A 14,094-nucleotide genomic window follows, 5' to 3' on the forward strand; every position below is an offset into this window, starting at 1 on the left:
TCGAGTTGGGTATTGACCGACGGCATAGTGAACTTTTAACGATTTGCGCACATTCCTATATTCCGAACCTATCGCTGATTTCCTTGACGGAACATAATTAACCACAACCTTCCACTCGAGAACGCACATATACCTCCTTCATGGCAGCACCACAAGGGGGATACCCTCCCCAAGAAGGGTACGATCAACCCGCCTACGGTTCTCCCGCTCCACAGCCCGGAGCTCCCCAAGGCCAGGCTGGAGGTAGGAAGAAGCGAGCTTATGCTGGCGAGGCTTTCGACTTCGGCTCTGGTGCCAATGCTGCTCTGGGAGGTCAGCCACTGGCCGGTGGCAGCTACGGAGCCTACCCCGTCCAGCCCCAAGCTCAACCCGCGGCGTACCAGCAGCCTATGTATGGAGTCGACCCAACCCAGCAGATGCAGGCACCGGTGTCTGGATACGCTCCTCCAGCTGCCCCGGGTGCTGCGCAGATGACCCAGCAATTCGGCGCCATGGGCATGGCCGATCCGCAGCAGATGGCGCCGCAGGCTGCCCAAGTTCCGAGACCTGTCCCTCTTAACCAGCTCTACCCGACGGACCTCCTCACTCAACCTTTCAACGTTGCGGAATTGGACTACCCCCCTCCTCCGATCGTTCTGCCACCCGGTGTATGTGCCATGCTCTATAAATTTCCCGTATGGGAGTTGCTGACATCTTTATCAGACTAGCGTTTATCCGTCCCCCTATGCCAATTGCCCTTCCAAATACGTCCGATCCACCCTGAACGCCGTTCCCACGACGCATTCTCTCCTGAAGAAGTCCAAATTGCCCTTTGCTCTCGTCATTCAACCATATGCGGCCCTGCACGATGCGGAAGACCCCATTCCAGTTATTCCAGACCAAGTCATCTCGCGATGCAGACGGTGCCGATCCTACATCAATCCTTTTGTGACCTTCCTCGACCATGGCCACCGCTGGCGCTGTAACATGTGCAACTTGACAAACGACGTACCCCAGGCCTTTGATTGGGATACTACTTTGCAGAAGCCGGCGGACAGATCACTGCGCTCCGATCTCAACCACTCCGTCGTTGAATTTGTCGCTCCCCAGGAATACATGGTTCGCCCTCCTCAGCCACTCGTCTACCTCTTCTTGATCGACGTCAGCTATGCGTCCGTCACCAACGGCCTCTTGGCCACGAGCGCACGATGCATCAAGGAGAGTCTTGACAGAATTCCGAATGCAGACCGACGTACGCGCTTGGGCTTCATCGCCGTTGACTCAAGCTTGCACTACTTCAGCATTCCACGAGATGGCTCGGAGAACTCGGACCCAAGAATGCTTGTTGTTAGCGACCTCGATGAACCTTTCCTTCCTATCCCCGGCGATCTTTTGGTAACTCTCAGTGAATGCCGAGAAAATGTTGAGTCTTTCCTCGACAAACTGCAAGAGATGTTCCAGAACACCCAGAACAATGCCTGCGCCATGGGATCTGCTCTGCGGGCTGGTTACAAGTTGATTGCTCCCGTGGGTGGAAAGATGACTGTTCTTAGCTCTTCTTTGCCTAATGTCGGACATGGTGCTCTGACTATGAGAGAGGACAAGAAGGTTTTGGGTACAAGCAAAGAGAGCAGCCTTCTGCAGACCGGAAACAGCTTCTACAAGAGCTTTGCTGTGGAGTGCTCGAAGGCCCAGGTATCCGTGGACATGTTCTTGTTCTCATCCCAGTACCAGGATGTGGCCTCGTTGAGTAACCTGCCGAGATATACTGGTGGACAGACCTACTTCTACCCCGGATGGAACGCCGCTCGGGGCGAGGACGCAATCAAATTCGCGCGTGAATTCTCTGACTACTTGTCCTCAGAAATTGGTCTGGAGGCTGTTCTCCGTGTCCGTGCCACAACTGGTCTGCGCATGAGCACATTCTACGGAAACTTCTTCAACCGTAGCTCCGACCTGTGTGCCTTCCCGGCTTTCCCTCGTGACCAAGCATATGTCGTTGAAGTTGCTATTGACGAGACTGTCACAAAACCTGTTGTCTGCATGCAGTCAGCCGTCCTCCACACCACTTGCAACGGCGAGAGAAGGATCCGTGTTTTGACCTTGGCGCTTCCCACTACTCAAAACTTGGCTGATGTGTATGCATCTGCGGATCAGCAGGCTATTGCTACCTACTTCAGTCACAAGGCCGTTGAGCGGGCTCTTGGAAGTGGTTTGGAACCTGCCCGTGAGGCGTTGCAGGCCAAGGCTGTGGAGCTGCTGTCAACATACCGAAAGGAACTTGCAGGTGGAAGTGTGAGCGGTGGTGGTCTCCAGTTCCCTGCCAACTTGAGAGGATTGCCTGTTCTCTTCCTGGCGATGATCAAGAACGTATGGCTGCCCCCTGTTCCTGTAAATTTTGACTGAAGTGTACTGACTTATGATATAGCTTGGTCTCCGCAAATCCGCCCAAATCCCGACCGACATGCGCTCTGCAGCACTCTGCTTGTTGTCGACTCTCCCTCTTCCTCTTCTCATGCAATACATTTACCCCAAGATGTACTCGCTGCACGACATGCCCGACACGGCGGGTCTGCCAGACGAACAGACAGGCGAGATTATTCTCCCTCCGGCCATCAACCTGTCATCCGAGCGAATTGTTCCTTACGGCCTGTATCTCATTGATGACGGACAGACTCAATTCCTTTGGGTCGGACGGGATGCCGTTCCACAGCTCCTCGTCGATGTCTTCGGACTGCCCGATAAGACGCAGCTCCGTGTGGGCAAGCAGAACCTTCCCGAGCTCGACAATGATTTCAACCAGCGGGTTAGAGCGGTGGTGGAGAAGAGCCGAGATCACCGGGCTAAGGGTGCTGGCAGCATTGTGGTGCCACACCTGTATGTGGTCAAAGAAGACGGTGAGCCAGGTCTTCGGCTGTGGGCACAGACCATGCTGGTGGATGACCGGACCGACCAGAGCGCGAGTCTGGTGCAATGGATGGGATCGCTGCGGGAAAAGGTTTGATATCGCCCCTTTCCGTTTCTTTTGTCTCATTATGATCATTGAAACATGGGTCATCAGCGAAGTCAACCGGACTGACGAGCTTGAACACGCTTACAGGTTGTTCAGTAATGATAGCTTTTTTAAACACCTTTTGGTACATTATATCAAAGATTCATTTGAAATTCCAATGGTTATGTCTGCAACCTGCCGTACCTTTTCTTTCCCCTTATGATAGTGGGGTCTTAGGCATGTTGGAATCCATCCATGCACGTTTAGCAGTCACGTAGGTACCTGCATATTTCTCCACCAGATGTAGGGGGAGCGAAGGAGTTTCAAAAGATTGACAGCGCTTGATTAAGACAAAATATCCCGAAGCAGACATGGCATTGTGAGTGGTGCGCTCGAGCCATATGTGATGGTTGTAAACTTTTGACATCACACTGCAGCACACAGCCATCACTCCAAACTATCCAGACTATCTAGACTATCACCAGAAAAGAACCCCTGCAATGAAAGCCGGCGCTATGTTGGCGAGCATCATTGGTCTGTGGTGGAGAATTTTTTCTGGCTTGAGAGTTGAGAGTCCAGAGTCGGTTGAGGCCCGTGGATGGAGACTGGAGATGGTGGATTGAAACACTGGTCGAGACAGTAGTGGGAGAACTGCCCCGTCTAGACTGTCACTGGCTGAATCCTAAATTGTCTTTTCTTTTTGATTTCTGTAGTAAGGTAGTATGATGATTGAATCTGGGGGGTTGAGATAACGTAAACTGTAGTTTTATTTCGTTCTGAATCATTGTGGTGGTCATTTATTGAATAGAATAGGTAGTGTATCCTCATGGGATAATAACGAATAAAGCATCACCACCACTTCTATCCACTTCTATCTCTTCATCTTCACCAAACAGGGAGAAATGTCGATGGATTCTGATTAGTTGCGCCAGACTATTAAATGACTACCTGAGGATTATTGCCCCTCTTGCGATCCAAGGTTCTCTCCCAACCGCTGAACCACTCGATGAACCTCGTCCATCGCGACTATTGCTGTTTATCTCCATTGTTCTCCTTCTTCTTCTCCTCGTCTTCTTTTACCCCTGATCGGCTCATGACAGTTTGGTGATTTGTGAAAAGCCAGTCTATATCGATAACCTAGTCCCACGGTCCTGATCCACGATTCCGGTCGATCCCCGACAGCCTGATACACCCATTTATTCTCTCCAAGTGACTGTCTTTCCTCACTTTCTTTCTTCTTCTTCCCCTTAAACAGGAACTCTTTGGTTCTGATCCCACGGTTCTGGTTTTGACCCATCTCAGCCCACACGGTACCAAGATATCCCCTTTTCATTTATCCTCATACTCCTCATCCTCTTCATCACCTTCATCCGTCATCACCATCCCCATCACTGCCCCACCCCACCTTTTCTTGCCGTTCCGTCGCTGCTAGTCGCTTCTCCAGCCCCTCCGCAGCAGCACGAGTGAGCAGCAGCCCCGACCGCAGTGGTCTAACTATCGTTCTCTCTCTTCCTCCCACACAATCTCTCAATCTACTCCTTATTCATCTTCGTCAAGAAAAAAAGAGTGTGTTTGACGAATACTGGAAGCTGACTGCTCAGTATTGAGAATACAAGGTAGAAGAAACTTAAAAGCTTCAGGCGCCTCCAGATCAGGTATGCATGTGCCTGCTACTGCCCATTCAATATGCCCATGACTAGCCCAATCCCCTAAATCCTTGTTGCTTTTTCATATGATGTCGTCAAGCATCTTGAAATCAGACATGTTCATTTGTTGACCATTGGCCAGGCGCTTCTCCTCTAGGACGCCAAATTACCTCATTCACTGGAGTAGGCGCTGGATCAACAAGCGCTTGTGTCCCCGCTTCACATTTGTGTCCTCATCTCCCCAGTACCTCCTCGTCCCAGGGTCTTCCTCCACAGACTACACCACTCCAGCGATTTATTGCAGTGTCAAAAGTTCCAGTCTCGCTCCGGTGTACGACCCTTATCTACGGTCCTTTGTCACTCTTCTCGGCTGTCGACAGCGATCGTACTCTATCCTACCCCGCTTCAGTGATCGATCTGCTGCCGTCTTCAGCGCACCACAAGACATACAAGTTTGTTGCAAGGAGATACGACTCTTTTCAAGAGAATAACAGGGTGAAAGAAAACGTAAGCACAATTTTCCACTGTCTGTGCTCTGAAGGGGTTGGGTAGCTTGTCGGATAGCCCGTCTGGTCCATGCGCACATCCAGGCAACCAGACAATTTCGCATTGGGGTTTATGTGGTTTTTCCTGGATGATGCGACTATGAGCTTGATTTCATGCCAGCTGTCAATTGCAAATATAGTTTAGATATTGGTGCTAACTCCGAGTGAAGACCAGACAACATGGTGCAGCAGCTGCCCCCTCAAGGAGGGTCGAGAAAGATCTCCTTCAATGTTTCCGACCAATATGAAATCCAAGATGTCATTGGAGAGGGTGCCTACGGTGTCGTCTGGTAAGTTTCATGCTACAGTTGAAAATAGCGCCCAGGACTGAACAACCCCAGCTCCGCCATTCACAAGCCTTCCGGCCAAAAAGTCGCTATCAAGAAGATCACACCATTCGATCACTCCATGTTCTGTCTGCGAACTCTGCGTGAGATGAAGCTTCTGCGATATTTCAACCACGAGAACATCATTTCCATTTTGGATATCCAGAGACCCCGCAACTATGAGAGCTTCAACGAAGTGTATCTCATCCAGGTATTTCTTTCTGTGAAACAAACTGTTGATAGGGAGTTAATCAGCTTTCAGGAACTGATGGAAACCGACATGCACCGGGTTATCCGCACACAAGACCTTTCCGACGACCACTGCCAATATTTTATTTACCAGACACTGCGTGCCTTGAAAGCGATGCACTCCGCAAATGTCCTCCACCGTGACTTGAAGCCATCGAACTTGCTGCTGAACGCAAACTGTGACCTGAAGGTCTGCGACTTCGGTCTGGCCCGTTCGGCTGCTTCGACTGATGACAACTCTGGGTTCATGACTGAATACGTTGCCACTCGTTGGTATCGTGCACCGGAAATTATGTTGACATTCAAGGAATACACCAAGGCCATTGATGTATGGAGTGTCGGCTGCATATTGGCTGAGATGCTGAGTGGAAAGCCGCTCTTCCCCGGAAAGGACTGTAAGTTGGACTGGGCCTAATCCGTATAATTCTACAGGGTTGACTAACCTATAACAGACCACCATCAGTTGACGCTTATTCTGGACGTTCTCGGAACACCGACAATGGAGGACTACTATGGTATCAAGTCCCGACGAGCTCGGGAGTACATTCGCTCGCTTCCCTTCAAGAAGAAGATTCCCTTCAAGGCCCTCTTCCCCAAGAGCAACGACCTAGCACTAGACCTCCTGGAGAGGCTGCTCGCATTTAACCCCGCGAAGCGTATCTCTGTCGAAGATGCCCTGCGTCACCCTTACCTCGAACCCTACCATGACCCTGAAGACGAGCCCACAGCACCTCCCATTCCCGAAGGATTCTTTGATTTCGACAAGAATAAGGATGCGCTTAGCAAGGAGCAGTTGAAGAGTATGTATCTGGATCACCTGCATTATGGATCTAGCTAACGTTTCCTGCAGTTCTGATCTACGAGGAGATCATGCGGTAGAGGCGTAGCATGGAGTACATGAATACATACCAAGAATAATCATACCATTTTGAGCGGTAGATAGCGCCAGAAGACCAAAGTGAAGATGGGAACGAGCGATGTCCTCGAGTTGGCTCTAGCACAACCACACACCACACCAACATCTCAAGAGATACCCAAGAAGGGATGGAGAGAGAGAGAAAGTACATACATAACTACGCATTTTGGCCTAGGGTGGTTTTGTGTCTGGATATTGGACAATCCAACTCCAACCTCTCCTATCTGCTTTTTAAGCCGTCCACTTATTGTTTTTGAAGAAAAGATAAAACAAATCTTACACTTTTGTCGTTCATATTTCATTTCAAGAATATATTGGCGTTCCAGCTAGTCTGTCTATTGATTCTGAATATCATTTCTTTCGATTTGAGAGCATTGGTGTTGGCTCAGTCTGCATCTTCTGACTTGTATATATTTCGCAGTCGTATGACTCACTATATAATTTGCATTCTCGTAACAGCATCACATCAGTATATCTAGCAACTCTAGTTTACAGTACTATATGAAATCAATTACTGCCCACCCTTCCCTTTCCTCCACGTCTCCATAAACTCCTCAATGCCCCTCCCCACACCTTCCTGACTAGGCTTCTCCGCACAAACATCAGGCTCAAACCCATACTTCCCGCGAAGATGATCCCTCGTCGTTGGCCCAATAGTAGCAACAAACACCCTCCTCCCCTCCCCTCCCAACACCTTCCCACCACCAAGCAACCCAAGCACCCTAAGCATAGCATCACACCCCGTCGGCGAAAACACAACAACCCACATCACCCTCCCCTCGTCAACGCCCAAATAATCCCCTCCAGCAGCCACAGCAGCCTCAAAATCCCCCTCAAACGACCCCATCACACCCGTCTCATACACAATCCGCTCGTCGACGCCTATCCGCTCAGCGGGCGGGAGTGTCTCCGCCGTAAGCATTTTGGGGATGATATCGCGCCGTTGTTCGCCGACGAGGAAGAGGAGGGGCGGTTTCGCTGTTTGTGGGCTGCTGCTGTTGTGTATGCCGTTGTAATGGGAGAGGATGAAGCGGGCGAGGTTCTCGCCGTTGCCGGTGTCAGAGCCGTGGATGGTTGCATGGGGGAGGTGCGTTTGTTGGAGGGTTGTTAGGGAGCGAGAAGTTGCGGGACCGACGGTGTAGAGGATTAGGGATTTTGATGCTTCCGAGGCGATTGGGACTGTTATTCATTTATCGTTAGTTTTTGTATGCTTATACTCGATGTGTTGTTGCATACCGCCAATCTCCGAGTTAAGCAAGTTTGCAAACCCCTCTACAGCCCTCTGGCTGGTAAATATCAATCCACCATATTTCCGGCCCGGGCCTTCGTTTAAATCGCCCGATTGAAAGAGCTGTTTTACGGTTTGCAGGTTCGCCTCGTTGAAATGGTGTTCGAGGACTGGGATGAAGGTGGGGTTGTAACCGCGGGCGGAGAAGAACTCTTCGTATCCATCGTGTGGGCTGGATTTGGTTTTTAGGAGGAGTATGGGTGTTGCTGGTGAAGAAGAGAAGTTGTAAGAAGGTGAAGAGGCAGCCATTGTTTTGGGTTTTTCTTGTTGTATGGATCTTTGAGAGGGGTTCGAGTCGAAGTTGAGGCGGAGTTGGTTGTACCTGAAGGAAAGCTCCGCAGCGGGCCGCATGCAGTATTGCGAATTGCGTACGGAATGAACCTCTATATATCGAATACTTTTGGCCCAATATAACCAATGCCGTTGATTGTTATCGCAGATTTGGCAGATAGTAGAATAGCGATCATTGCTCTTGCTGGCATTGGCCTGGCTCCACCTCGGCTCTTCAAGCTATGACTACGTCATTTCACCAGATGCTGTACGAATGACAACGCAAGGAAATTGATTGGGTCTAGTAAACTTATGTACACATTTAAAAAAACACAGACAACTACTGGTCGTCGAGAACGTGCAAGTACTTCTTTTCCTCCCGCTGCTCACGCTCCGTGGCAGGAGGGAGGTCGTAGTAGGAGGCGCTACGGTATCCTTTCTGTGGAATCATCAGCACTAGTGCCAGACTTGTAAAGGTAGCAGCTACTTACCAGGTAGTGGAAGGTGAGGGTGCTCAGGTCAGTCGGCTCAATTCCAAGGTCCTTGAAGGTCTTGGCGCTACGGTCGATCTCCTGGTCGATGAATTCACGCTCGACCTCATCCGCGGACATGATGTCCCACCAGAGGAACTTGTTGAGATAGTAGGCCAAGGGCTTCAACGCAACCTTGGGAACGTTGATGTGACGGCGGTGCTTGACAATTTCGCGGTCAACAAGCTCGGCAATCTCAGCAGTCGAGTAGTTCTTAGGGCCGTAGAGCTCAAAAGTCTGTCCAGCAGTGGTGTCATCGTGCAGCATACGCTCGAGAGCAGCACCAACGTCGATAGCCTATTTCAGGATCAGTATCAATTCCGAGACAGATCTGTGCATCACTTACGTGGACGGGCCAGAAGCGCTCCTGCATGTGGTTGGAGGTCAGGAGGTTTGTAACACCGGCAAGCTTGTGAAGGAGGTTGTCCTCGAAACCAAACATAGGAGCAGGTCGGACAATGGTAGTCTCGGGGTAGATAGAGCGAACAACTTCCTCTCCCCATCCCTGTGTCACGATTCAGCATTTTCATCCAACAATTGTAGGGCACATATAAAGAAACGGACCTTAGTCGAGAAGTACTCGGAGGGGGAATTTCTGTTGGCGTTGTACGAAGAGACGTGGATGAATCGGTCAACGTCGTACTTGGCGACGGCCTCAGCAATGCGCTCCGTACCGTCGACATGGACGTCCGTGTAGGAGAAGTTCCTGCACAATGATTAGCATGGCACCTCGGGACGATCGTCTTATTCCTCTGCGAACTAACTTTGTGGGATATTGACGGCCAACAAGATTGTAGACGACATCGGAGTGACGGACACTTTCCTCGATCGACTGGGTGTTTCGCAGGTCATATTCCTGAAGACAGGAGTTAGTGGGTTGACAATGCCCTCTATAAACAGCAAATGTGGGGTCATTCATACCAGAAAGTTGACTCTTCCAAGGTCACCTGTAGGCTTGAGATGTCTCTTGGCCATCTCCTCACGGTAGGGGACAACGACTGTGCATCCCTGCGAGGCTATATCGCTGTCAGCTTCGGGTGCCTTCCTTCTGGCCGCGTTATTACCCACCAAGCTTGTTGACAATGTATCGGCCCAGGAAGCCAGTGGCACCGAAAACGGTTGCAGTATGACCTATAATTCATGTTAAACGAGCTGCATAAGATGCGAATTGGATGGGAAGAGCTTTGTACCTCCAAGAGACGACCTGGATTAAAGCGGCCAGTTAGCAATCGTTCGACAGCACACACCCCCCAATCCAATTGGGCTCTTACCGTCCACCCTGGACCTTCAGAATCGGCTTTCCGGTTCTAGTGATCGCAACATCCTGAAGAGAGCGGCGTTGCACCTGGAATTGAACCTTGGGGGCGGGGACGAACGCCCTTGACCCCAGGGCGGAATTGATGGCCCGGCTCTTCTGCATGGTCTCCTTTCAGCTCGTGAGACAAACGAGACCGCCGAATTGCGTCCGGATCGGTGTTGCGAAAGGCAGTTAAAGATGTGGGGGAAACCCGAAAGCTCAGCAGGTCTTGTGCTTGATGCTGGGCGGTTTCGAAGTCGCTCTCCAGAATCCGAATGGAACTGCAGCACGGGACTTGCTGCGCTAGTCCCGATTCGGACAGCACACACCGGCCTTATGTTGTCACTTTTTCAGCCGCACGCTTTGGATCGTTCTTATTTTTGATGCGGTGGTGGTTATTTGACTATTTTATTTATGCTGTAATGCTCTACGAATACTACAGCTCCTTCCACAAGGCCGTTGCGTCTCCATGTCAAATTCATACGGATTCGCGTCTGACTATTCGGCGCATCTGATTGGACGTCGAGTTTAGGCCAATCATCAAATCCGTCGCTGCACATCCATCGACCTTCCAATTTGCATTGATCAACTTTGCCTTCTTCGTCTTTTCAATATCTGAGGAGACGATTGTCTATGTTTATCATATAATGGCCTTCAAGTACTGTGTTCAAATTGTACTTCATTACCGGCTTACTGCAGATTATTTGTCTTCCAATGTTATGAGAGAAGCAAGTCAACACAGGCAGATATGGAAGGCAACTAATCAGTTCTTCATTCAAGTCAATGATCGTCTACTCTGTACCTCTACGGGATTTCATTTACAGGAAATTGCATGCTATGCTGTTTTCATTCAACTGGCATTAGGAACTCTACTATCCTCAAAGTCAAGTCTGTCTAGGCACTAACATGCAGCAATCTAAGGACGCTGTGCTCTGGCCACAAAAATCGTCTTCCTAAAGGTCGTTCCGTTCTTGGTGAACTCGAATGGCTTCTCAATAACCTTATAGTCGAAATTCATTCCCAAGCCAGCACCTTCAAACAACTCCTTCATATCTTCCATGGTAAAGCCATGCTTTTTTACTGTTGCGGCAGCTTCAGACATGTCTGGGTGCATCTCGTGGAACATCTTTCCCTCCGGGACAAGGTCAACGATCAAACAAGTGCCACCTTGCTTCAATCGGTCTCCAAGACGTTTCAGCGCTACGTCAGGCTCGGCAAAATGGTGAAGTGCCATGCTGACGGCCACGACGTCAAAATCCTCGAAGTCAGGACCGGAAATCTCATCTGGCACAGTTTCTGCCAGGAGATCTCCTTTGCGAGCAGTCATTTTGTCAGACAAGCCAGCTTCCCGGGCATTCTTGTTAAACTCATCGACCATGTTGTCCGACACATCCAGGCCAACGACCTTGGTCACAAACGGCACTAATGCCTTTCCATGTATATTAGTTACGTGTTATACGACCTGGGAGTGAAGCCACATACCATAGAGACAGCACCAGGGCCACAAGCATATTCCATCATTTTAACTTCCTCCCCCTTTCCAGCGTCGGTGTCTGTCCATTTTTTGCTGATCCATAGTCGACGTTCTTGGATTTGCTCAGCCAATGCTTTCAGAGCCTTTCCAAAGTCATCCTTATAGGAGCCGGCCAGTTTACTGTATTGTCAGTGAGCGATGAACTCTCATTACCACCAATTTGGAGGTGCCCTTACTTGAAGTATTGTCGGTTCTTTTCGGTGAAGTCTGCCATGGTTCTAGGCAACGTATCAAGGCTTTGGAGGTGTTGTATGGATTCAGGGCGTTGTGGAAGATAAAGAGAATGTTATGAAAATCCAAGGAATCTCTGGAGAGAGGAAAACACAGAATGGAAGAGAGGAAATGAGCTGATATTTATAAGTTTGCGATAGGTAGCATTGGGCAAATCAACTCAAATGCTTCGACTGGCCGTCAGCCCCAACTCGGAGAGATATCGGATACTTTCGTTGGCCCAAGTTCTGGTTGGCTACAGGCATTGAATCGAAGGCAGTGAGTTAGCCTGGTCTTGGAGACTATTCAGAGGACGTAAGACCTAGTTGGATTTTAGTTTGAAGCTCCATGGCGTGCGTGTGATGCTCAGGAAGTCAATGTATATTCTGTGACATAACCGGCCAAGGCGGTGCCTTATAGTTCAGTAGTATGCAGTCTTCGAGGCGAGACACCATAAATAGCATACAATTCAATTACGAATGATAAAAAAAGATAGTGAATTCCTTGAAGACTATCACGATGATATTAATTATTTCTGCAGAATGCTCAGCATGGATTACTCGGAGAGAAAAGGAGCAAGTACGGCGGCGCAGAGACACCGCCTGAGCTCCGTTCAATCCACCACCGCCAGCCGTCCATCATCATCGCCAACATCATCAACCATTCAGTCATTCAAGTCCATCTCCCTTCCATCCAGACCCTCCGTTGGTCACTCTTTCATAACCTGCAGCTCGCTCTTATCTGCTCGGACGGTTCCGAAGCTTCTCCATTAATCCTCTCTTCTGATTCAACCCCTCGTAACACCCTTCCCACTCTCCGCGATGGAGAGCCAAAAGATCTCCGATTTCCTCGCCGACCAGCTTCAGCAAGCTCCCGAACAATGCCAGGCCCTCTTCCTCAGCTTCGAAGACTACTGGGAGCGCAAGCTATGGCACCAGCTTACCGACGCTTTGATTGAATTCTTCCGCCTACCAGAGAGTGCGCCGCAGCGGTTACCCATCTTCAAGACCTTTGTCCTTAGCTTTGCCGACAGAATCAACCAGCTTAAGTTTGTCTCGTTGGGTTTGATGGCTTCTTCGGAATGCGCAGGTGAGTGATGTCTCGTGAAGCATGAAGTCATGATCGGACTTAAAGAAGCTAACTAGTCTTTCGTCGTAGATGACCAAGAGCGCCTATCTTTCCTCACATCTCTGGCAAACAAAGTCAACAAGTCCGAAACACAAGAAGCTTACGCCTACGCCCTTGCGGACGTTGCCAACGTAAAGCAAAGGCTACAGGATCTGGATGGAGCACAGAAGGACCTGGAGGTCTGCCAGAAGGTTTTGGAGTCGTTCGATTCTGTCGAGAACGTCGTTCACGCTTCGTTCTACAAAGTCAATGCCGACTACTACCACGTCAGTGATGACATTTCCCAAATTACCTACGGTGCAATAAGCTGACACTGCACAGGCAAAAGAAGAGTTCGCTGCATTCTACAAAAACGCCCTCCTTTACCTCGCCTGCATCGACTTGGAGGATCTGCCAGAGCCCGAGCGTGCTTCCCGCGCATATAACTTGAGTGTGGCTGCGTTAGTGTCGGACTCCATTTACAACTTTGGTGAACTGCTGTTGCACCCGATCCTGGACTCGCTCACCGAGACCCCACACACCTGGTTGCGCGACCTCTTGTTCGCTTTCAACCGTGGCGACTTGGCCGCCTACGACGTCCTGGCCGGCAACATCTCCAAGAACCAGCTGCTGGAGCAGCACCGTATCTTCCTCTACCAGAAAATCTCACTCTCCGCCCTCACAGAGATGGTCTTCTGCCGCCCCCCGCACGACCGCAACCTGACCTTCGCCTCCATCTCGTCTGAGACCAAGGTCAAGCCCGAGGAGATTGAGCACCTGATCATGAAGGCGTTGTCTTTGGGTCTGCTCAAAGGCAAGATCGACCAGGTCGCCCAAGTGGCTGAAATTAACTGGGTGCAGCCCAAGGTGTTGGACATGAAGCAGATCGAGGGTATGCGGAACAGACTCAGAGACTGGGACGCTGGTGTCAACCAGCTGGGTCACTGGATCGAGGGTGTTGGAAAGGATGTGTGGGCTGCATAGATAGGATAGATGATCTATTATCTTCTTTTACCAAGGGTACTACTTGCATGTATGTACAATCCTGTATTAGAATCATGACCATAATTAGGAAGACGTATGAAGATTTTTGGTGATTTTTTCATGCAACATAGTATATTATATCTAAGTGATAATAGCCGGCGCTAATCTAGTTGAATGATAGAAACAAGGCTTAGGCTTATCATATAATGCTATAGGAGTGT

At 49.9% G+C, this 14,094-nt stretch overlaps 6 protein-coding genes across 6 annotated transcripts; 3 read left to right on the top strand and 3 right to left on the bottom strand.

Annotated features, from left to right (window-relative positions):
• Window positions 1-140: 140 nt before the first annotated feature.
• On the top strand, window positions 141-2,983 carry ASPWEDRAFT_47162 (COPII subunit SEC24; the record flags this gene model as incomplete). Its single annotated transcript, XM_040836913.1, has 3 exons — window positions 141-647; window positions 703-2,349; window positions 2,408-2,983. 3 exons carry the CDS (start codon window positions 141-143, stop codon window positions 2,981-2,983), a joined length of 2,730 nt encoding a protein of 909 aa, XP_040693972.1.
• A 2,359-nt stretch (window positions 2,984-5,342) lies between these two features.
• On the top strand, window positions 5,343-6,616 carry ASPWEDRAFT_101427 (mitogen-activated protein kinase; the record flags this gene model as incomplete). The annotated part of the gene is made up of 5 exons (XM_040827380.1): window positions 5,343-5,452; window positions 5,504-5,699; window positions 5,751-6,132; window positions 6,190-6,537; window positions 6,588-6,616. 5 exons carry the CDS (start codon window positions 5,343-5,345, stop codon window positions 6,614-6,616), a joined length of 1,065 nt encoding a protein of 354 aa, XP_040693973.1.
• Window positions 6,617-7,164: 548 nt separating this feature from the next.
• On the bottom strand, window positions 7,165-8,190 carry ASPWEDRAFT_22493 (uroporphyrinogen-III synthase HEM4; the record flags this gene model as incomplete). The annotated part of the gene is made up of 2 exons (XM_040832343.1): window positions 7,165-7,832; window positions 7,890-8,190. 2 exons carry the CDS (start codon window positions 8,188-8,190, stop codon window positions 7,165-7,167), a joined length of 969 nt encoding a protein of 322 aa, XP_040693974.1.
• A 119-nt stretch (window positions 8,191-8,309) lies between these two features.
• Window positions 8,310-10,448, bottom strand: ASPWEDRAFT_33654 (uncharacterized protein). The gene is made up of 9 exons (XM_040833835.1): window positions 10,013-10,448; window positions 9,932-9,945; window positions 9,810-9,872; window positions 9,663-9,757; window positions 9,506-9,597; window positions 9,306-9,447; window positions 9,088-9,246; window positions 8,703-9,038; window positions 8,310-8,650 (listed from the first exon to the last, which is right to left on the bottom strand). Exons 1-9 carry the CDS (start codon window positions 10,159-10,161, stop codon window positions 8,552-8,554), a joined length of 1,149 nt encoding a protein of 382 aa, XP_040693975.1. The 5' UTR covers window positions 10,162-10,448; the 3' UTR covers window positions 8,310-8,551.
• Window positions 10,449-10,765: 317 nt separating this feature from the next.
• On the bottom strand, window positions 10,766-12,218 carry ASPWEDRAFT_33656 (class I SAM-dependent methyltransferase). Its single transcript, XM_040833836.1, has 3 exons — window positions 11,749-12,218; window positions 11,521-11,692; window positions 10,766-11,467 (listed from the first exon to the last, which is right to left on the bottom strand). The coding sequence occupies exons 1-3, from the start codon at window positions 11,784-11,786 to the stop codon at window positions 10,955-10,957; spliced, it is 723 nt and encodes a 240-aa protein (XP_040693976.1). The 5' UTR covers window positions 11,787-12,218; the 3' UTR covers window positions 10,766-10,954.
• A 385-nt stretch (window positions 12,219-12,603) lies between these two features.
• On the top strand, window positions 12,604-13,873 carry ASPWEDRAFT_102826 (proteasome regulatory particle lid subunit RPN9; the record flags this gene model as incomplete). Its single annotated transcript, XM_040827513.1, has 3 exons — window positions 12,604-12,871; window positions 12,941-13,176; window positions 13,232-13,873. The coding sequence occupies 3 exons, from the start codon at window positions 12,604-12,606 to the stop codon at window positions 13,871-13,873; spliced, it is 1,146 nt and encodes a 381-aa protein (XP_040693977.1).
• Window positions 13,874-14,094: the final 221 nt, after the last annotated feature.

This window comes from Aspergillus wentii (genome assembly GCF_001890725.1).
Source record: "Aspergillus wentii DTO 134E9 unplaced genomic scaffold ASPWEscaffold_1, whole genome shotgun sequence".
NCBI classification, from domain to species: domain Eukaryota; kingdom Fungi; phylum Ascomycota; class Eurotiomycetes; order Eurotiales; family Aspergillaceae; genus Aspergillus; species Aspergillus wentii.